At 40.0% G+C, this 24,502-nt stretch overlaps 1 protein-coding gene across 1 annotated transcript in view; it reads left to right on the top strand.

The window, feature by feature from the left end:
• Positions 1 to 24,502, top strand: part of LOC134173667 (low-density lipoprotein receptor-related protein 1B-like) — a 499,799-nt gene that overhangs the window by 282,420 nt on the left and 192,877 nt on the right. Inside the window, exon 2 of the mRNA XM_062637935.1 lies at positions 16,797 to 16,934. Coding sequence (XP_062493919.1) covers positions 16,797 to 16,934 — 138 coding nt within the window. The remainder of the gene's footprint in view (positions 1 to 16,796; positions 16,935 to 24,502) is intronic.

The following is a 24,502-nucleotide window of genomic DNA, read 5'->3' as shown; positions in this document are numbered from 1 at the left end:
CAACACTATTATTGACTTGTACTCTTTTATAATTGAGACACAGAAATCAAAGATCAGGAAAGAAAAAAATTCCTTCATTCTGTTAAAATGGAAACAAATTTCAATAGCCTGAGAATGAACCACCGTTTTTGAAACAGCAAAATGGGGATAAAATGTCATCCCAGCTATGGAGCTTCTTAACTGATTTTGGATTTAGAAGGGTATAAAAAAATTCTCACACCAAATGGGCAAATGATCTGCCACAAATTCTAGTAAAACAAACACTATCAATTTTGGTCCAAATGCAGGCTTCTCTAGGGAGAGGTTTCAATATTTTTTTTTTCTTTTTTCTTTTTTAAGCAAGACTAGCAAGGCAAAATTGGGTAGTTTGCCACAATACTGGATCCCTACAGTCTTTGTACTAAAATATTGTGCACATTCAAACAGCATACTATTTGTGCAGCAATCAAACAGCTCTCAAAAAGATAACTGGGGAACTCTACTTGCCCCTGTCTTTTTCCAGCAAAACACAAAAAAGGCAATACAAATTCTTCAGTCTATTAGCAACTTCCAACCTTTTAACCTTCAGTCCAGTTCTTTGGCTGAGAATTAAGAAACAATATTCACTTTCCTCTTTGCCTCAGGGCTATAAGAACCAGCATTCATATACTTGCAGCACTGAAAGCCCAGGTCGATCCCAGCTGGAGTTAATGATCAAGGTAAATTAATATAATTTAAAGTTTGTTTGTGGCAGCTGAGCTAGCATCCCTACCACGATGCTTCAGTGTACTGTGCAAACAGCTGTGTTTTGAGCTCTCTCAGGTGTTTCTGCGTAGTGCTACTTGGAAGTGGAAATGGTAAGCTTAGAAAACATTTCCAGTCTCAGTATTTCATTTAATTGACCTAATTTCAGTTGATTTTACTCCACATGCGTTACATGCTCTGGATCTAGACCCAGAACTTCTGAAGTTGTGGGAGGTAGTGGCCAGACACAAAATTAAATGTTTGCAAATGTTTTTAAAGCAAAATATCTGTGGACCCCATTGATTGCTTTACTCAGGAAAGAAATATGAGACATAGAGGTGTAAGAAACTGAACATTAAAAAAATACGAATGCATGATAACTGCATCCTGCTCTTGTGGACGTTGCTTAAGGTTAATAGGAGCTGAGCGTGGATGAAAGCCAAGCAGTGCTAAGAAAATGAACTCAATTATGTTACTTTTTAAGTCCTAACCCAGAAATATACAGCACAAAGGCAAACTGTTGAGATTAATCGGATAAAATTGTCAATGCAGCAGTCTGTAAATGGAATCCTTTAAATATATATGTCCTAAAAGTCCTTAGAAATGTATTCAGGTAAAATACGGGTATTACAATCTTTTCTTTCTGAGCTGCTTTCAGCAGAATAAAGTGACTTTTGTGCTTCACCAAATGCCAGAGCAAAGCAGATAGGTGCAGTAACCACAAAAAGATTTTCTTGAAATTAAAGTGAATGAGCTACTTCTCCTATAATCTGATGGTAAGGAGTGTAATGAATTCTGACAGCATTCAAACTTACCCATTCTGCAGTTATCAGATATATACTTTCTGTCATGATTTAGCCAACCATTGTAGACTTTAAAAAAAACAAAACACCACCAGTATCCCAACAGTATCTGTTACATGCTGTCACTTTCCTGGAAAATTTCCACTTTTTTATTTAAAATGAACAGTAAATGTCCTTACTCAAAAGATATTTAAATTGCAGCACTTATTCTGAGCTGCAGTAAGCCTATCCATTTTATAAATACTGCTCATATTCAGGAATAATTACTGAACACTGATTCACTAGTAGTATTTAGGAATCACGTCTTAAAGGGCTTGTTGTTTGTTTGCTTTTTAATGTATAATAATAATCAGTTTGATGTTATTAGTGTCACCACTGTTCTTGAAGGGCAGGATTCTGTGCCTGTAAAGGTAAAACTGAGTATAGAATTGGAATTGAAAATATCAAGAATTTTACATGACACACACCCTTCTGATAGACCTTGATGAGTACCAGTAAAGGTTGGATTATTTAGGAAGCACTGTTTAAGGCTCCCCTTAATGGAAGTGATTTCCCTAGTCACAGATGATGAATCCTATAGCTTAATAATGCTACCTTATTGAGGAAAGGAAAGGAGAAGAGACTGAGAACATTACAGAATCATAGCATAGTTTTGTCTTGGAAGGAACCTTTGAAGGTCATCTGGTCCAACTCCCTGCAATAAGCGGGGACATCTTCAACTAGATCATGTTGCTCACAGCCCCATCCAACCTGAACTTGAAATGTTTCCAGGGATGGGGCATCTGTCATTGTGAAGTACAAGATGAAGTACAAAACTCAACTACTTCTCTTTCCTCATTTAAGTTCCTTCTTGGGAGCAGGTACCTTTCTTTTCTCACTACATTACCTTCTCACAGCATGCCTTGTCAGGTAGGAAAGCTTTCAAAAAGTCATACCTGAGACTTGCATGAGTTGTTCTTACTCACATTGTAGTTATCATTCGCATTTAGGTGTAGCAGGTTTTGGTCAGACCATAACAATGTTAACTGTGTTGCTTCCTCAGTTTTATGGCATTCTTGCTTTTAGAAGTAATGGTGCCAGATGTGATAAAAGGTGAATGTGGTTTGGGTTATTGTAGTTATTAACATTCAGGTATTACAATTCACTTCCCTTTGCCTCTGCTGAAGTACCTGCGCTTCTGGACTACCTATCCTCTGAGTCCTCTGAAGTATTCAGCTCTTCTAGGACATGGTGGAAAGCTTAAAATACATTATAAGAAATGAAAAGCCTGAATGTTCCACTCTGAAAAACTGTATTATTGGCTGATGAGGAAGAAAGTGTCTGTAGCTCTTCTCAGGGACTGGAACTCAGCAGGCAAATTATATTTTTTCCCCACTGTTTTTCCTCTATATTTCACATGAAATTGTTCTTGCTTGCTCAGAGTGACCAGACTATAATGCCTCTGTCCCTGCTCTTGGTGGGGATTCTGTTAAGAGCCAGGCATAGGCTGCTGAAAATTCTAGTATGCTGAACTATTATTTTAATGGTGAACTACCAATTTTTGCTTCAGAAAACATTATTATATAGAATTACACTGAAACTGACATTTTAAAGCATTACTTCAGATATATCATGAGCACTTCAGCTCTTTGCAATCTTGTGTATATGCCAGCAGAAGCCTCTGGTGGATAAGGCTCATGTCTCTAGGTGTTTGTATTCAATCGCAGTTGAGGGGGCCTGGCCTTGAGTTCAGCAAAATCTTTCAGAGGAAATGGAGGTGAATGAGCTGGAACTTTCCCATGAATTTCATTAGTACATGTCCAATAATGGGGACAGATCTGTCTTGAAAGGGATAGAGAGTGTTGGCTTGCTTTCTAAGATATACTGTGTTTGTGTCTTACATGGGTTCTTTGTCTGCTTCCACTGTGCTGTTATCTAAAGGCACTTCGGGTTTTGTATTGTGAAAAAGATTCAAACAAGGGTGAATCATGTTAAATAATGTTGCTTTAGAATTATTCTGTAAGTACAGAAATGGGGAGAAAATGTTATTTTATTTTGTAGCTGGGAAACATATGAAACTAATTTTCTCTCTGAATTGTAGTACCTATCACACCGCAAAGCCTGTTAGAAGTCTCTGGAAATTACTCATTTAACATTTCCTACAAGCAATATAGGATTCTATACCAGCTGTTCTAATTTTTTGTTCATATCAGTTTTGGTTCCCATGTATTTGTTTCTAAGGAAGTTAGGATGTGGATATGTTGGGAGAGACGGAAAGTTTTACTTTGATGTACACTACATGTTACGTTTTGTTGGAAATTAAAGGTATTCCAGGTCAGTTTATAGTCATAGGATAATAGTGAATCAAATAAGATCTTCAGTGTCTACACAATATAAAGCCCTGTAATGTTAACCTTTATGAAACAGAATATACTTCAACAAACCTGATTAAATTGTTTATCATGTTAAATTTTCTACTTAGAACAATTAAAATTGATTCTTGTCATTTCAGTGTTTGACTGTATAAGAAAGAAATCTCACAGTTTATTTTAATTAGATGTAATTTTCTTTTATGTGTGTACAAAATAAAAATTAATAAATTTATGATTGCAAAGTACCTAGCTCAGTTTAAAAATGCAGGATATGTATTTCTAAGTTACTGTAGTAAGGCTGAATTAAACATATAAAATTTTTAAAATAAGTAATGCAGATTTAATAACTTTTTTTTTTTTAAAGAAAAAAGAAGAAATATTTAGAAAATGTCAGCCCTCTAAGCTGAATTTTCCTGTGGTTATAGAACATTAATCACACATTTTAATGGCAAATTGCTACCCCACAATCATAAAATAAAATGTGTGTTGATACTAATATCATCTGCTAAAAAACCTTAATGTATTGCAAATGAGATGGAAACTTCATTTTATTTTGCTTTTTAAAATAAGTTCAGGTATCAGTGCATGCTGTTCTCCTTTCTGTTTTTTTAAAACAGTGTCTTAGGTTAGAAATCTCATCAAATCTATGAAAATTCATGTTATTTTGGACTTGAGAACTGTTTCTGGATTTGAATTCCAGTTCTGCTGATGTGAACATGAGCTTAGTAAATTTGCTCTGAACCCACAGGCATTTCTGAGGTTCTGTGTGGGTACATAAATGTTCCTAAGATGTGGGCCATGGAAGGATTTCCATCAAAATTTCCAGAGCTTGTTACAGATAGGATCCAGTAAATAACTCCTGTTCTTTTATTTTGGTAGAATTCTGTACTTTAACGAAGAGCCGAGCTGTAACACAGTAGAATGGAATATACAGAGAGGGATGATGTGTGTAAATATAGTCAAACACATGTTTATACTGTTTAACAGTATACTGCACAGATTCAGTAGCACTTGTGTGCCGTATCCAGCCATTCAATTACGCCACTATATTGTTCTATAAAGAACACCTACATGCATTTATCCACTGACATTTATACATTTTGGATGTGTAAATATCTATAACATAAATGTTGTGTTGATATTGCTGGTATTAGGTACTTTAATTGTGGGAGTAATTGACACTTCTTTTGTTTGCCTCATTATCTTTTTTCTCAAACTGAAACTCTTTTAGCAGCCCAATCTGTATTGTGCAGAGACAGCAAGTCATTGCAACAGTTGACACAAGACAGCCTTGAGATGTGTGACAGTAATTAAGTAAAAATCTCCAAATTCAAAATAGCTTCCTTACAACTAATGAGGAATGACCATCTACATGAGACAATATTCATTTTTTACTTCATTGATCATAAAGTATTGCATTAGCGTGTTCTAGTAAATCACACACACAAAAAAAAATCCATTAACAAAGCTTGTTTGTCTCTGCAAGTACAAAGAATATTAATTATTGTGGCTTCCTGAAAACAGTGGCTTTTTTTCCCTCCTCTTTCTACGGTTTTCATTGGCAATGTTTGCAAATCCATTCTCAAAAAATAACCAGGGCTTCTTCAGAAATAAGCATGGAATGTAAATTTGCAAGTGTTTTTGTTTATGTATAGATGCATAGAAGGATCTTCTTTTACATTCTGATACATCCTACCCGCAAAAGCTTAGTAAAAGCATAGTTCAGGGTTTCTTTTAATTTTCAGGGACTGCAACAAAGAAGAGAAATTTTCTCTCTCTTGTTGTCTATATGGTAACTTTTACTGCACAAGTTGAAGCTGCTGTCATTGAGCAAGTATATAAAAATACTAAAACTCATTGATGCATAACTGTATTATGCTGGGCAGTTTTGAAGGAAGATAATAGTGGTGAGAATTGTTTTATTGTTGTTTTTAACCAGACGCCACAGGCACACTCAGTTTTGCGAGACAACATAGAGCCTTGATTTTTACGAAGTGTTCATGCTATGTCTCCTTTAATGAGTTCTTCATTCTTCTTACTACCAAACATCAACCCATTTTCTCTACAGCTAGATATTTTTATTGGCATTTTCTGACCTCAAAGAGTTGGGTTTTTTGGTGGGTTTTTTGATACATTGTGTGGCATAATGCATTTTCTTCTGCGCAAAGTAATATTGCAAGGTTACATTTTTATATTTATGCCAAATCCAAATAAAAATTTTAAGGGTGAAATTTACAAATATTTAAGAAATACCTGATATTTAAACACTGTGCAAGACCAATTCCTAGTGTATTTATATTCACAACTCTAGGGTATTCAAGTATAGGGAATGACAAAGTGTGATTTACTGTTTTAACATGATAGTAAGTTATAGATTCCTTTTTTTAGGCACTCTATATATGTTGATAGGCCGGTATTTATAGAGTTCATAAAACAAAGGTAGTTGTTAAGTCTTGGACCATGAAAGTCAGATAATGTGTACAGAAAAGATGAGTTTGCCAGCATCTAATGAAACAATAGAGAGAACAGAAGGTTTTGATTTAAGCAATAGGTAAAAATTAATCTATTTATCTTAACTTCACTAAAGGCCAGAATTTTATAATCTGGTCTGTAGGGATGGAAATGTCTTTGAAATGCGCGATATGCAAAGTGTACTCTGTTGCCTTATTGCATAAAGATGAAGCCCTGCTGGTGGTATCAATAAAGATATTTTCACTGGCATCCCAAAATATGAAACCTTAAAAAAAACAAAAACCAAAACACATTAAGACATATTCCTCTTTTGGTCTTTAGGTTCTTGTCAGTTCTACAAAGTTATGTGTCTGCATTGCCCTCTTCCCCAAACTAATTTTTATTCTCATGCAGTCTGGCAGTCTTTAAGTACTATATATTTATTAACTGATTAATTACATTAATCTTCTGAGACAGTGGGAAAAATATTGGAACACTCCAGGCAAATCCAGTATCGTTTACTCTCCACTTCTTTTTGCCTCTCTCATAATTTGTCCGTTGGGTTTTTTTAATAATTAGAAAGGCTGCAGAAAACTTGAGGGGCAAGTAAGGTTTGCTGTTCCTTTGTGGCCACCACCGATTTATCTGACCACCTTTAACCTTGTTTAAAAAAAAATAAAATAATAAAAAAATACACATTTTCATGCTGTTCAATCCAGAAATGGTTAAGTTTAGAGCCATTCGGTGAAAAATAACCCCAGTCTTGTAGAACTGTTATATTAGATGGGTTTTGGCTGAGGATGTGGTCTTCTCTCCCTTCAGCCTGGGGAGCTTTCTATTTGAGATAATTTTTGGATGCAAAATATCCAACTGCATTTAAGAATCTAGGTGGATTTTGCTCTTATGATCTAATTTCAGTATTATCAGTCCTATTGCCCCTACGTCTTTTATAGCTTTAGGAGGGAGATTCATGTTAGGCAAAACCTAATTTTAATTCAAGTCCCAGTTCTGGTGGGTGCTCTTGGCCTGACGACCTAAAGAGCTGCATTCTGACTCCAGACCCATCCTAGCCTATGTCTGCCCAGAGGGATGTTTGGAGAATGATACAAACCTGAGCTGTTTCAAAAAAATTTCTTCTACCTCATTTTTACTCTTCAACAGCCTTAGTGCAACCTTCAGCATAGCTTTTCTACTTCTCTCCAGTGGCTATCAGCTACATTATGATAGAAAAGATGAGTCCTGTGGCTTTGTTAATTATTTACAGCTGTGCAGTGAAGATGAGGAAGTGTCTGACACATGGAAAGCAGCGATCAGGAAAAAGCCAAAAGGAAAGCGTTTGCTGGAGAGCCATCTCAAATAGAGATCCTGACAGTCATTATAGTGGCAGTATGCAAACAGTGTTCATGTTTTTTTTTAAAAAAAAAGAAGCATTTAAACAATTAAAGTTGTTATATAAGATTTAAACTCTCTGCTGATTGCTTTTGTGTAGTACTTACAAAAACAAAGAGAAAAAGGCAAGCAACTGTAGAGCATCCTAAATCCAGTATCTGTATGCTGTGTTTTGCACCTGTGAATTCATTTGTATATAGTATCAGTGCCAGTGCTAAAAGCCTTTCACAGGACTGTGGAAACTGGAGTGTATACCCCTAGGAGGCTTGTTAAGTTTTTAGAAGCAGATAACCTTTTGAACTATTTTGTCTATTTTGTCCACAGTAGCACACAAAATTGAAAACCATCCTTTGAAGTGATTTTCAGGGGTTTTGTGTTTGTTGTTATTGTTTCATAGAATCATAGAACGGTTAGGGTTGGAAAGGACCTTTAGATCATCTAGTTCCAAGCCCACTGCCGTGGGCAGGGACACCTCACACTAAACCATGCCACCCAAGGCTTCGTCCAACCTGGTCTTGAAAACTGCCAGGGATGGAGCATTCACAACCTCCCTTGGCAACCCATTCCAGTGCCTTACCACACTAACAGGAAAGAATTTCCTCCTTATGTCCAATCTTATCTTCCCCTGTTTAAGTTTTAACCCACTACCCCTTGTCCTGTCACTACAGTCCCTAATGAAGAGTCCATCCCCAGCATTCCTATAGCCCTCCTTCAGATGCTGGAAGGCTGCTATGAGGTCTTCACACAGCCTTCTCTTCTCCAGGCTGAACAGCCCCAAATTGCTCAGCCTATCTTCATACAAGAGGAACTCCAGTCCCCTGATCATCCTTGTGGCCCTTCTCTGGACTCGTTCCAACAGTTCCATGTCCTTTTTATGTTGAGGAAACCAGAACTGTACACAATACTCCAGGTAAGTTCTCACAAGAGCAGAGAAAAGGGGCAGGATCACCTCCTTCGCCCCGCTGGTCACGCTCCTTTTGATGCAGCCCAGGATACGGTTGGCTTTCTGGTCTGTGAGCGCAACTGAAGCCAGCTCATGTTCATTTTCTCATCAACCAACATCCCCAAGTCCTTCTCCGCAGGGCTGCTCTGAATCTCTTCTCTGCCCAGCCTGTAGCTGTGCCTGGGATTGCTCTGACCCAGGTGTAGGACCTTGCACTTGGCATGGTTAAACTTCATAAGGTTGGCATCAGCCCACCCCACAAGCATGTCAAGGTCCCTCTGGATGGCATTCCTTCCCTCCAGTGTATCAAATGAACCACACAGCTTGGGGTCGTCAGCAAACTTGCTGAGGGCGCACTCAATCCCACTGTCCATGTCAGCGACGAAGATGTTGAACAAGACTGGTCCCAACACCTATCCCTGAGGGATACCATTCATTACTGGTCTCCAGCTGGACATTGAGCCATTGACCACAACTCTTTGCTTGCGGCCATCCAGCCAGTTCTTTATCCACCGAGTGGTCCATCCATCATGTTTGTTTGTTTGTTTGTTTTTTAATTATGAGTTTTTTACTGGCTGAATTATATATCATAGAATCGTTTAGGTTGACAAAAGGCCTTTAAGATCATCAAGTCTAACTGTTAACTAAGCACTGCCAAGACCACCACTAAACCATGTGTCTGAGTGCCACATCTACACATCTCTTAAATCCCTCCAGGGATGGTAAGTCTACCGGTTCCTGGGCAGCCTGTTCCAGTGCTTGACAAACCTTTCTGTGAAGAAATATCCAGTCTAAACCTCCTCTGGGTCATCTTGAGGCCCTTTCCCTTTTGTCCTATCACTTGTTACTTGGGAGAAGAGCCCAACCCCCACCTCACTGCACCTTTCAGGTAGTTGTTGAGAGAGATAAAGTCTCTTCCCCTCAGCCTCTTTTTCTTTAGGCCTAACAACCCGTTACCTCAGCCACTCCTTTTAAGTCATGTTTCAGACCCTTCACCAGCTTCATTGCCCTTTTCTGGGTGTCTTCCAGCACCTCAGTGTCTGTCTTGTAGTGAGCGGCCCAAAAGTGAACACTATTCAAGGCACAGCCTCACCAGTGCTGAGTACAGGGGATAATCACTTCCCTAGTCCTGCTTGCTATGCTATTTCTAACGCAAGCAAGGATGCTCTTGGCCTTCTTGGCTGCCTGGGCACAAGCTGGCTCATGTTCAGCCACTGTTGACCAACACCTCCAGGTCCTTTTCCACCAGGCAGCTTTCCAGCCACTCTTCCCTAAGCCTGTAGCATTGCACAGCAGGGAGTGACCCAGGTGCAGGACCCAGCACTGAGCCTTGTTGAACCTCATATAGCTGGCCTCGACCTGTCAGTCCAGCCTGTCCAGATCCCTCTGTTGAGCCTTCCAAGCAGGTCAACTGTCCCACCCAACTTAGTGTTGTTTAACAGGCATTCTGAGGGTGCAGCACTCTAAGCCCAGACTGAGATCAGTACAAATCCTTGATTGGACTTGGGAAACTCTGGATTGAAGAGCTGTGTTTCTTCTTCCTATATAAAACACAATGAACCAAAGCCTGTTCTTGAAAAGGGAAGTAGATACCAGAGGGCTGTTTATGTCGACACTCCTGTTTATAGAGGGAGAGGAGAGATGAGACACTTGGTGCTAGACGTGTGAGGATGTGAATCAGCACTGATGACTGATTTTCAGACTGTGATGTCTCAAAGCCATCTTTTGATTTCTCAAGTTCTTAATTTTCTCTGTTGTTTCTGTTTGTTTCAGTGTTGCTTCCTATACTCTTTAGCTCATCTCTTACATTTGGCCAGAAGTTATGAGGGTGCACGATAACTATAGTTATATAACTATATTCATTCTTCTGCACCCTCACAAACCTGCTGGCTGCTACAGGTTTTATTCTTTATTGTGAAATATTATTTTGGTGACAATAAGCATGTTGTCATAGTGCCTGTGAGGTCAGAGGTTACAGTTACTGTTCTGTTGCAGACAGTACAATATTTCGCCTGCTTTCCTTCTTTTTTTCAGTTGTCCACATCCTACCATATGTGTTTATTATTCTCCTTCTTTCATGGACCAGTGAATACCTGACTTAATTGAAGGTGACTTCAAATTTATATCCATTAGTAGTCTATGTGGTTGAATAATGCATATGAATAAAAGTAGCAATGAATAAGAGGTTACTTATGATACATCAATCCTTATTAAATATGAAATAATTTCTTTGCATATATATAAATATCAAAGAGTAAAGATTTTTAGGTAATTTCCATAAATTTATCCCCATCATTCAAAGTCCTGATATTAAAAGTGTGCATCTATCTATTCTGTGTGAAAAATTACTCTTTAAAGCAATTCTGATACCATGGGATACCATGTGTATTTAGTTTACATTTTACACATTAACCTCTAAGTACAGAAATTAATATGTAGCATCCAGCCTCTTTGAAAGTTTTCATACATTTAACATAATAAATGTAAAAAACATTTGTGAGGATGATTTCTCACCTTTTAAAACTGTATCAGATATTTTATGTTAGTCTTGCCTGGATGTGGCATGTTGCTTCTTATGCCAAGAGCTTCATTAGAGAATAAATACTAAGTTTTTTAATTAGTTCTGCAAGATTAAATATCCTATACTGCAGTCTGAGTCCACAGCAGAAATGGGGTATGGCAGTGCATAGGAGGCAAGCTAACAGGGAGAAACAGGTCTCACAATCTGTATTGCACATGTACTGTATTGTACCAGAGTGGAGTATTTTCACTTAAGCCAACATTTATCCAGAGAGTTCCTACAAGTTCCGTGGATTATTCTTTCTGAACTTTGGGCTTTTTTGTATTTACAGTCATTAATCAGCTTCATTTGATAATACCACAGAGAAGACCATGATAGTTGCTATACCAAAACTTCCCTAGAGAAACATGTGCTGCAATCAGAACAGTAAAAGACATTTCTTGATAACTCTGATATTTTCATCAAAATTACCATTTTGTCTTTTGGCCAGATTCCATCCACTGCGTGTTGGTGCTTTAGTACCTGGAAAGGTACAAAATACCTTTCAAGGGTTCCCACCTATGCATGCAAACAGAGTTGAATTTAAAGGCCACTGAATCAGCGGAATAAGGTTTTGTTCAGGGTAACTGCTCACTGTGGAGAAGGTTCATTCCCTAAGGACACTTAAGAGAGCAAAATGGATCTGTAAGTCACTGATGTACAACACAAATGAGAATTTTTGAAGGCATCCCATACTTTGCTTTAATTGTTTCTTGTGGCTGAGGACAGTGCAGGATAAGAGCTGCTGGAAAATTGCCGGTCTTAAAGTAAATTGGGTGCAGTAATTTAAAAGGGATCTACTACATTTGGCTGCCTAATCTCTTATTTAAAAGTCTGACTAATTACCTGAGATGTTGCAAGATAAAGCACTTTTTAAAAACTTAGTTGAGAAAGACAATGGTGAAAAAATATATTCAGAAGTAGCAGCTTTGATGCTTTTTATAAGCAGTTGTCAAATATGAGCAGCTCTAGATAAATTTGCAAGAAGTGTGTGGGGGGTGTTTTACTGTAATTTAGTAACTTTTTGTGGACCTTGAATTTGTGCTGAGCATTCCAATATGTCTTCTTTTGTCTGGCTATCTCTGCAGCCTTTGCGAATATCTTTTATTCATACTTTGTAACTTCTCAGTAATCTTAGCACACAAATTTATACCTTAATTTACATTAAATTTGGGGCAATGTTTCTAGAAGAAGGAAATGTACATAATGAAATAATGTTCATCCATAATTTTTTGCTAATAAGCACTTGTATATTTCTTGTGATAACAAAACCCAGTTGAAATAATCAGCTTGTAGATTCTACTTGCACTCTCTTCTTTGAAATTAAGTGTAGCATGATCCTGAAGTGGGACGGGTAGATTTTTGATTAAGCACAAACTCAAGACAGATACCATGACCAAAGTGCATGGTAAAATCTCTCTGCTAATTTTGATAGAGGCCTTTAATACTTTCTCATGATGCTTCTTCAGTGGGAAACCACAGGTTGTGCTGGATAGATCCCATTGTCTCCTGCTGAAGGGTGTCATAAAAAGTCTCTTAACTTTTCTCAAACCCCATTGAAGTAAGGGCACTTTCATTGAAGGGACTGCAGATAGATTTACTGTAGACTGCACAGGTATTGTGAAAACATGGTGCAGTTTTCTTCCATGTTTTCTCACATGCTGGGAAGGTGCAGTGAGCCTTGACACAGGTTGACCGCATCAGAAATGGCCATCCTGATCCTGACCCCCCCTTCTGTGGGCAGACCTGGTGGCTCATCCCTATGGAGGTGCCCAATGACGCAGGCTGAGGCTGCCCCAGCCACCCACCAGCTGGGGTGGGATGCCCCTAGCTGCCAAGCCCAGGGAGATCCCTCTGGCCCTGGCTCATCTTTCTGCAGTTAGGCTTTTTTACCATTTCTTGTTTAGCCATCAGACAGTTACACCAAGGGGAGAGTTAGATATTCTGCTTCCTGAGCCAGAATCTCTTGAGCTGCACAGCACTGCATAAGCAATGTTGCTTCTATCCTCTCCACCCTCCAAGTGGTGTCCTGGTATGAGTGTTTGAAACATCGAGATGTTGTATTACCATAATTACAGCCAGTAGTTTTGACAATTTTTCCACCAACCAGCAAGGCTGGGAATTACTTTGTCTTTCTAAGGGAAGAAAAGACACCATCTGTCTTTTATATTCTTAGCATTCTTGCACTGATGTAAAATACACTGAGATTATTTTGAAGAAGAACACTTTTAAATTCCTTTTCCCAAAGTTCACTTGATAACGCTGCTAGAAGTGACTGTCTGCTAAAGGAAGAGGGAAGAGGGGTAAACAAGATAAAAAGCCACTCATCTTTATTTGCATTAGGCGTTTCAGAAAATGCAGTTGCTGGGTAGGAGTCAGTGGGAAAAGCTGCTTCAAGGGTATCCAAACATGAAGCTTTGTTTAGCTTAATTTTTTTGTCCAATGAAAGGGGTAGGAAGTGTCGGCAGGGAGGGCTTGGGACATGCTGCCTGGTTCCACTGCCTGTGGATGATTGAGACCTTTTAGAGTAATTTTGCAGACAAAATAGGTCACAAGTCTTCTATAAGATAAGGCTTTTTTTGACTGACGTTCATCTTCATTGATAAATCAAGTTGACTTCCAAAGTATCATGCTAGTAAGGAAACAGAAAGTATGTATGAATTTATCTTAATCACATGAATCAGTTAATCTCTTTTCATCTTAACCTTTCTGTTTTCACAAGTAATGCATAACATTTCTCTTGAAAACAAAACAATGTGAATAATACTTCTTGGAGCATATTTCAGTTTTCTCCCATGCGCAGTTTGCAATCAAAGAAATCTAATTTAGGAAGCTCCCTACTAGTATTTTAATTTAGAGAGTATGTTTAAAATTGCAGGATGTTTGTGTCCTGAAGGAATCTTGTATTTTTAAAGCAGGAAGCATAAAATCAAAATTAAATCCCAAAATCTGTAGACAGGAGAATATCAGACTCAGTAGTCCTACTGAGAGTTTAGAAGTTAGTTAAGAGATTCATTCTTTTCACTCATTAAGTTTAGAGGATAAATATTTATGCTTATATATTTATGCTTTATGTATTTTTTGGTCACAAATCTCAGCTTTCTCTTTGATAAGGAATGAATGCTGAAAGCCCTCTAGCAGTCTTGGGTTTATATATAAGTAATACAGGTTAACATGCTTCACAGACCTAAGTTTTTCTAATGAATGTTCTCTTCTGTAGAAGAAAATTATTTTTTTTTCATTCCACATGCTCTGTTCACAGTTGCTCTAATGCAGTGAACAAGCCAAGCTATAAATGGCAAATCAGAAAATTAGTTTGGTTTAGTAAAGTGTTAGGTGTATTTGAGTCCTGATGCAACTGAAATGGAAACCAAATTAAACCTACCTGCCATTGGCTCTCCAAAGCTGCTTTATTTATGTTCTTTGAAAGCTCAGCAGAGTTAAACCAGTTCTGGAGGAACGCTAGGCACTGCCAGAGGTTGTTGATATCGTAGGGAGCTTTATGTGCACATGTGCACAGAATGGTTCATGGGATGAAGTGTTCTACATCCAGGTAACAGAAAAGGGAGTAGAATACCTGAAGCCCGAGCCAAAAAAAAAAACCAAACCCTCAACACCCAGCCTGGGAAGGGCATGGAGCCACGCTGCCCCCATGATGCAGCAGTCTCTGCCAGCACCAGAAGGTCACAGCTGTCTCCTTTCTTACTGTGGTCTTCATATCAAACATGTAGGATAGGTTTTAATAATCTCTCTGATTTCTGTTGTTAATATTCTCCTACATTTTACTGGAAAACAAGAAAAATGTATTATTTATGAAGTGTTTTAATACCTCTACATTCACTTAGCAATTATTTAACCTAGAGCACATTCAGAACAGGTGTTGGTTTTGTGTTCAAAAGATATTTAGACCCTTACCCTTGGTTTAGGAATGCAGTTTTCTTGAAAAACAGTATGTAGCACAAAGCCACAATAAAAAATGTTTGTTTGTTTGTTTTTCCCACCTGGAAGTACACAAATTGTTGAGGCAGAGTGCATTCATTCCCATATACACTGCCTTTTTTATCCCTAGTATCAGTGTGCCCTGTTTCTGTTAATCAGTGGTACATCACGGATGTATCTGGTGTCACTCCATTGATGCAAAGTGTGAAGCTGGAAAGGTCAGAGATGAAAGGAAGAAGCTACATTTTGTTCATGTCTTCCTTCATAGTAGATGCATGCTTTTTAGGGCACATGCTCTGCTTGGGGAAGGGAAACACCCTGTGCCAATGGGAGTTGCCTAAAAGAATACAGGCAAATACATTGTAAACCATGAAAACCATGAAAAACCACTGTAAGCCATGAAAAATTGGTATTTTGTTGTGCACACTCTAAATGGTGGACAACTTCCTGACAGCAGGGGGAATTTTTAATTTAAGTTTTTTAATTAGGACAAGTTTTGTAAGTTAGGATTTTTATTTAATGGGCTGTGCTAGAAGCTGTCTGTATTCATTATAGAAATCATAAACTCCCCCCAGAGTTCTCCTTTGCTTTGTCCTGCTGACATCAGGATGCAAGATTTGCCAAAACTGAGTTTTCCCCAGTTATCAGGGAACTTCTAGCTGCTGCTTATGATTTCTGTCCTTTGCCTTAGAGTTAGTACCTCTAAGAAGGTACAAGCATACTGCACTTTAGCACAGTGAATCCTAAGATATATTTCCCTTGGGAACTGTTACAATCTGTTAGAGCTAAGCACAGATCCAAGGCTCCAACAAGAGCAATCAAGGAGCTCCAAGTTGTTTCCTGAAAAATTTCAACTCCTTCAGTCTCTGTTTAGCTAATCGTATAGTGTGTATAAATTATGATTCATCCTCTAAATGACCTAAACCCTTCAGACTTCTATATGATCTTTGCAGTGTGCTAAAAATCTCAGTCTTTATCATGTGAAATTATGTTGTGGGGTTTTTATCAGTCAGAGCCCTTTCTAAAGATAAAAGAGTATCTAAAATACTCCTTTACAGAGATAAGGGGACACAGATGATTGCAGCCAGAGTGGTATCCCAAAGGGAGCAATCTCAGCATCCTTATCTTCTCCCTACCACTCTGTACTGCAGAGTTTCAGAGGCAGATTCCTGGCCTGGAGGAACAGTTTCTCTGACCTAATGCAGCTGTAAATATGTAACATTTATGTGTAATTTCATAAATAGCTACAATCATGTCTACAGAACAATGCCTGAAAATAGTGGTACCTATTACTCTTGATGTGACTCTTGATATAATATGAAATTCACAAGGCAATTGAAAAATCTCATGATATTTTTTAATGTTAAAAAAAAAAAAAAGCTTAAGTTTAGTCTCTGCAAAACACTTGTAGTTTGGGAAATTATCTTCTGGCCCATTGATTTCCTTTTAATTGAACTAATCATTTCTGATTATTTTAATTCTCCTAAATAAAGTAATGATAATGCACTAAAATCTGCAAAATGGACTAATACATAGAGTGTTGCCCTTAGCTTTTAAGTGGAAATGCAATATTGAACTTTCTTTGCCTTGTTGTGGATATAAAAATATGTATAAGAAATTTTCTGTCTCTTTTTTAGGTCCTGAGGAAGCAGATTTTAAGTGTGCCCTGAATTACATTAGCTGCATTGGTACCAACAAATGTATTCACTTGTCCCAGCTCTGCAATGGTGTTTATGACTGTTCTGATGGGTATGATGAAGGAGTACATTGCCGGGGTAAGTAAATTTGCTGAGAAAAAAACACTTTTACCCAAAATCTTCTACTCTGTTTTCTTTTCAAGTTCAAAGAGAACCAGCACTTTCTTCTTTTTGGGAATGCATATACAGATGTATATTAAAAAAAAACAACACAACACAAAAGTGAATTGATGAGGCGTATTTTAATATATATTTCAAGTTTATTTTACAACTACTCTGTGTGAAGAAAATGCAAAAAAAACCCAACACATAAGTGTTTTCAGACTTTTTCTTTAAGTTACTAAGCATGTATGATGGAAATGGTTATACCGAAAGAAGGATGAGGAAGCTCTTTTTCTCAGGAGCAAAGGCTGATCAGCACACTGTTTGCCAGAAAATTTTTGTTTTCTCTTTGTTTAAACAAAAAAGCCAAAGAAACCCACTAAAAAATGCATCAGATTTGCTGTGAGCATTATTTTTTTGTTGAGGACTTACTTTGGGGGGATTTTATTCTAATAATCTACTATTTAAGAGTGCTGTTACCTAATTCTGGCAATCAGAAATCTTGAATAGAAATTCATGCGGGCCAACTTTTTTTTAATAACTAAGCTCTGCTACTCAGAAGACTTACTAAGGTTTGCCTTGGGGATAGTTATAAAGCTGCCACATTAAGTCCAAATTTGGCATACCATGAGTTACTAACATTAGTTACTTTCAAGCTGGAATTAATCAGTGTAATACTGCTGACTTCTCAAAACCACAAATAGGTTTTTTTTTTATATAACCGGGTGAGGATACAGGCAGTCATAAAATATATGACAATACTTATTCATAGAGATAGGAATCATATCTTTTCTTGAAGGCTCTACTTTTTAGTCCTTGTTCAATAAGCATTACACAAAATCAGAATTTGTGTCAGGACATTGATTTTGGCACAGGACCCAGCATGCAAAACCCCAAAAAAGTTAAATTGGCCAAAGTAGAAGTTGGCCCATACTGAAGTTTTCTGAAGTTGCAGGTGAGTGTATTTTAGAGAGCAACATTGATTAAGTGCTATTTATATGTGTATTCCTCAACACTCACATATTTGTATGAATTGCTCTAGATTAAATAGCAGAGGATCAAGAACTTCCAGTACTGAATAATTATTGCATTATAACTCTCTTGTATGTTTAATGCATTTTAATCCTTTGAATTAGATTAATTGAATCAGAAAAAATACACTAAAAATCCTATATTAATGTAAAATAGTTATGTTTGTTTTTCATATGTAGCATTTTGTATATGTAGCCTGTACTCTGGAACATGATAGCATAGTATAATTCCTAATCATTATTCACACCGTTTCGATTTATGCTCAAATTTAAAGTTCATGTTGATTCTCAGTCCTTTACTATCATACATAAATATGAAAACTTCCCAATGGTAAAATTAATGTCTACTCTAATAAATTACCATAGAATTTAGTAGAATATACTAAACAAATGTTTGGTCTAAACCCCACAGGACACATAGATAATGAAATTCTTTTATTATATTTTATTAAGAATTTAAGGTTGTCTCCAAGCAACTCATCTAGTAAGCAGTTAACAACTTGGTAATATTAGGTTTTGTAGCAGTGATGTATTTTGACTTGCTTATAAGAGGCAGTTCTTGAAATCACTAATGGAAACATTTCTATCAACAAAGCCAAAGAATATAGGAAACATTTGTTCATTATGTTCATGTAGTTTGATATTAACACTTGCCACTGATGTTCTATTATGATAGATTCCTATGTATTAGACATTTGGTATGAATGCAGTACAGTTGTAATTATTCTCTCTCTGTATATGTCCATACATCAGAACAATGCATGGGGAACTGTTGAGTCATTCTGTTGTACTTTCTATGTCCTGAATACACGAATCATGTTTAGGTATCTGCATGGTCAAAAGCTGCAAAGTTGCTTTAGAAACCCAGCCAAATAGTTAACTTTTTCTTGATATTAGTAACAAAGCTAGTATTTTAAGTACGTTCCTCTTTAATTAACATTGTTCATATGAAATTTTTGATCGACAATGAGAGTTTTAAATATTTAACAGCAAACATGTCAGTTGATTACAGAGCTGATTATATTAAAACAAGCTATCACTAGCATCACTGATGGTGCTGTGTAAATAAGTCACGGTCTGTACACCAGGAAAATACGTTATAATATGAAGGGAAGTGGGGGGAAGGGGGTCGCCATGGCAAAGACTGTTTCAGTGTACAGGTCACGACTCCACAGGGGTGAAAGCTTCTAATAACACTGAAGAACTAATGGACTGTGTGCATTCAGTAACTGGAAGTAGACTAATTTCTTTCTCTAAATCCAACACTTATGTTAGTTCATTACATTCTGATATTTTAGAGATATATTCAGGCTTGCACCTTTCCCTGACAAGTAAAAGTGCAATCATATCTTCAGTGTGAAATGGTAATCTATGTGAAATTTCAAGGAAATAGTAGTAAATACAATGACATTCCTGTCTCGTCATCTTTTATTTCAGGCACATAAGCATTTTTGCTGGTGAATGTAATGTATAAATTCAGGAGGGGTTGTGGCAATATGAAATAAAAAATGTTTTATTATATAGAGATATCTCACATTATGTGTTACAATGCCCTTCAGAAGAGAAGGGGTGTGTAGTTCACGGAAACTGAAACTCACAGCATATAATAGTGGTAAGACATCTGTATTCGGTCATTTTGGATTCTTTACTATCTTTTTGACTACTTAAAGAACACTCTAAAAAGGCTGAATAAGCAAGGTATCAATGTATATGCTAACCCCTCCTAAAAAGCATTGGCTGGGGCTGGTCAGCTTTCCAAGAATCATCAGATTATTTCACTAGGATCCAATACTGCGGAATGGAGGAGTTAGTACCCACTGGTATTCGGAGTATTAATAAGGCTCAGGTAAATTTTACCAATGCAAAATCAGACTAAAGCTTGAGTAGAATAGAATCATAGAATGGTTAGGGTTGGAAAGGACCTTTAGATCATCTAGTTCCAACCAACCTGCCATGGGCAGGGACACCTCACACTAAATCATATCACCCAAGGCCTTGTCCAACCTGGTCTTGAACACCGCCAGGGATGGAGCATTCACAACCTCCCTGGGCAACCTATTCCACTGCCTCACCACCCTAACAGGAAAGAATTTCCTCCTTATATCCAATCTAAACGTCCTCTGTTTAAGTTTCAACCCATTACCCCTTGTCCTTTCGCTACAGTCCCTAATGAAGAGTCCCTCCCCAGCATCCCTATAGGTCCCCTTCAGATACTGGAAGGCTGCTATGAGGTCTCCACGCAGCCTTCTCTTCTCCAGGCTGAACAACCCCAACTTTCTCAGCCTGTCTTCATATGGGAGGTGCTCCAGTCCCCTGATCATCCTTGTGGCCCTTCTCTGGACCTGTTCCATGTCCTTTTTATGTTGAGGACACCAGAACTGCACACAATACTCCAGGTGAGGTCTCACAAGAGCAGAGTAGAGGGGCAGGATCACCTCCTTTGACCTGCTGGTCACGCTCCTTTTGATGCAACCCAGGATATGGTTGGCTTTCTGGGCTGCAAGCGCACACTGAAGCCGGCTCATGTTCATTTTCTCATCAACCAACATCCCCAAGTCATTCTCCGCAGGGCTGCTCTGAATCTCTTCTCTGCCCAACCTGTAGCTGTGCCTGGGATTGCTCAGACCCAGGTGTAGAACCTTGCACTTGTCATGGTTAAACTTCATAAGGTTGGCATCAGCCCACCCCACAAGCATGTCAAGGTCCCTCTGGATGGCATTCCTTCCCTCCAGTGTATCAACCGAACCACACACCTTGGTGCCATCGGCAAACTTGCTGAGGGCGCACTCAATCCCACTGTCCATGTCAGCGACGAAGATGTTGAACAAGACTGGTCCCAACAGCGATCCCTGAGGGATACCATTCATTACTGGTCTCCAGCCAGACATTGAGCCATTGACCACAACTCTTTGCGTGTGGCCATCCAGCCAGTTCTTTATCCACCGAGTGGTCCATCCATCAAATTGATGTCTCTCCAATTTAGAGACAAGGATGTCATGTGGGACAGTGTCGAACGCTTTACACAAGTCCAGGTAGATGATGTCAACAGCTGTACCCCTGTCCATCAGTTCTGTAGCCCCATCATAGAAGGCCACCAAATTGGTCAGGCAGGATTTCCCCTTAGTGAAGCCATGCTGGCTGTCACCAAGCACCTTGTTGTTTTTCATGTGCCTTAGCATGCCTTCCAGGAGAATCTGCTCCACGATTTTGCCAGGCACAGAGGTGAGACTGACTGCTCTGTAATTCCCCCGGTCATCCATTTTCCCCTTCTTGAAAATGGGGGTTATATTTCCCTTTTTCCAGTCGTTGGAAACTTCACCCGACTGCCATGATTTTTCAAATATGATGGCCAGCGGCTTAGCAACCTCATTCGCCAGCTCCTTCAGAACCCACGGAAGGATCTCATCAGGACCCATGGACTTGTGCACTTTCAGATTTTTAAGATGGTCTCGAACCAGATCCTCTCCTACAGTGGGCACAAGGTCTTCATTCTCACAGTCCCTGCATCTGCTTTCCAAGACTTGGGTGGTGTGGTCAGAGACTTTGCCAGTGAAGACTGAGGCAAAGAAGTCATTCAGAACCTCAGCCTTCTCCAAATCCAGGGTAGCCAGTTCTCCCAAGAGCTTCCTGAGGGGGCCTACGTTCTCCCTAGTCTGTTTTTTATTTGCTATGTACCTGTAGAATCCCTTCCTGTTATCCTTAATACCCCTAGCCAAGTTTAATTCTGACTGGGCCTTAGCTTTCTTAAGCTGGTCCCTATCTTCCTGGACAACATCCCTTTACTCTTCCCAGGAGGCCTGTCCTTGCTTCCACTTATTATAAGCCTCTTTTTTTTTTTTGAATTTTCGTCAGGAGCTCCTTATCCATCCAAGGAGGTCTCCTGGCCCTCCTGCTGCACTTCCTTCTAGTTGGGATGCAACACTCCTGAGCTTGTAGCAGGTGATCCTTGAATATCAACCAACAGTCTTGGGCCCCCCTGCCCTCTAGGGCTGTATCCCATGGAACCTTCCACAGCAGGTTCCTGAAGAGGCCAAAGTCTGCTCTCCTGAAGTCCAGGGCAGTGAGCTTGCTGCACCCTCTTCTCATTGTCCTGAGGATCGCAAATTTGACCATCTCGTGATCTCTGCATCCAAGGCTGTCCTGGAGCATCACATTTCCAACGAGCCCTTCCCTGTTGGTGAGCATGAGGTCAAGCATGGCACCTCTCTTTGTCGGCTCCTCTATCACTTGCAGAAGGAAGTTGTCTTGCACACAATCGAGGAACCTTCTGGATTGCTTCTGCTGGGCCGTGCCGTCCTTCCAACAGATGTCAGGGTGGTTGAAGTCACCCATAAGAACAAGGGCCTGCGAGCGTGAGGCTTTTCCTATCTGTCTATGGAGTGCTTCATCCGTAGGCTCTCCTTGATCAGGCGGTCTGTAACAGATCCCCACAGTAATGTCTCCCATAGCTATATTCCCTTTAACCCTGACCCACAAACTCTCTGTTGACAGCTCACCTCTCCCCAGATAGAGTTCCATACTCTCCAGCCTATCCCTAACATAAAGAGCAACTCCCCCTCCCCGCCTGCCAGGCCTGTCTTTTCTAAAAAGCCTGTAACCTTCCATTCCAACACTCCAGTCATAGGAGCCATCCCACCATGTTTCTGTGATGCCTATTATATCATACCCCTGTAGACGTGCACACATCTCTAATTCCTCTTGTTTGTTCCCCATGCTACGGGCATTTGTATAGAGGTATCTGAGCCGAGCTCCAAATGAAGCCGGCTCATTGGCTGGAGCGGCTGGGATATCTCTACATTGCTCCGGGAATTTATTATAGGTTCTGGCAACTGACTGGGAGTGTGGGGATGGAATGATGCCCCCTCCCCCAACACATCTAGTTTAAAGCCTCCTTGACCAGTCTGGCAAGCCTCCTACCAAAACTGCTCTTTCCCTTCTTTATCAGACCAGCTCCACCAGTCCCCACTAGACTTGGCCTACAGACTTGGGTCCCATGTTCAAGACACCCAAAACCCTGACTATGACACCACCCTTTTAACCACTTATTAACCTGGCCAATCCTCCTAGCTTTTTTTAGGTCCTCCCCTGTACCCTGGAGAATTGACGAAAAGACTATCTGAGCTCCAGAGCCCCTAACCACCTCCCCCAAGGGCTCTGTAGTCCTTCTTTATGTTTCCCAGGCTACTACTATCTATGTCCCTAGCACCCACATGTATCACCAGGAGTGGGTAACAGTCCGTGGGACTTACTAGAGCAGGCAGCCTCTCTGCCACACCCCTGATCCCTGCCCCTGGTAGGCAACACACCTTCCTTGAGACCAGGTCTGGCCGGCAGACGAGTGCTTCTGTCCCTTTCAGTGTAGAGTCCCCTACTACTATGACCCGTTGCGTTTTCTTGGCAGCACCAGTAGAGATCTTTAGCAGTGCATCAGCCGGCTGTTTCTGGTGCGAGTGCGCTTCCTCATTAGCCCCCTGCAGGACAGCAAAGTGGTTCTGCGTGGGGACAACAGATTTAGGAGGAAGCCCCTTGCTTTTGGTTGTCCTTTTCCTCTTTTTTTTTTTTTTTTTTTTTTGTCACTAATTCCCAGCCTCGTAGGTTAACGGCTTCCTTCTTTCCTTCATGAGCTAGAGCGGAAGCTCGAGGCCCCTGCACAGTTTGGGCCATTCCTGCTTCCTCTCAGCTCCCCTGACATCTCGCAGTCTATTGACAGCATCCCGCAGCTCAGCCCCTGCTGCAGGACCTCCACCAGGGAGCACCGAGCGCAGCCCTGCCCATTGCGCACCCTCCCCTCACCAGACCAGTGCAGGCACTCTCCTCTTTACACTCCCAGCTCTGCACTGCAGCCTCCCCTCTCGTCCCCTCTGTCTGGGTGCCTACGCTGGCCACCACCGGGGCAGCCAGAGCGGAGCTCCTGGACCGGGCCCTGCTCATACGGCGAGTGCTCACCATCCCGCTCGAACTGCCGCGCAAACTGCCTCAACCCGCACTATTCTCCGCGCTCCCTGGCGCAGGTTTTTACCCACTCAGGGCTGGTGCCGCTGCCCCTGGCTCCGCCCCCTGTGAGTCAGCTGCTCGCTCTCGTCAGCTGAGCTGCCGGCTCCTGGGCAGGTCCTGTCGAGGACTTGAGGCTCCCTCGGTGGCTCTTGTCGCTATGAGTTGAGGTTCTTGGACGCTGATCTCCCCCCCCGATCCGGTGTTGAAGGCGTCCTCTCTCGAGCTGCTCACCTCAGCAATTCGTTCTAGTTCTAATAGAAGACAATAGATTTGGAGTTGCTCTTGATAGTTAAGCTTCTTTCTTTAACACTGTTCTTCAGGTTTCTGTTGAGAGTCAGGTCTTTATTTCAGTTACATTTTCAGACACTTTTAAAGCTCTGCCGTGCCATAAGCTGAGAAGTCTTCTTTCACAGGGAATCATCAAATTATTGCAAGCGAAACTACCTAGCTCCAAGATTTTTCTTCCCACAGTTCATCCCAGGCCTGTATTGATGAGACCTCCATGAGCTCACCAGGGGC

The sequence above is a fragment of the Pezoporus occidentalis genome, unplaced genomic scaffold (assembly GCF_034315485.1).
Source record: "Pezoporus occidentalis ecotype Australia unplaced genomic scaffold, CSIRO_AGI_Poc_V1 ctg54, whole genome shotgun sequence".
NCBI classification, from domain to species: domain Eukaryota; kingdom Metazoa; phylum Chordata; class Aves; order Psittaciformes; family Psittacidae; genus Pezoporus; species Pezoporus occidentalis.
This window is presented reverse-complemented; position numbering and strand designations above follow the sequence as displayed.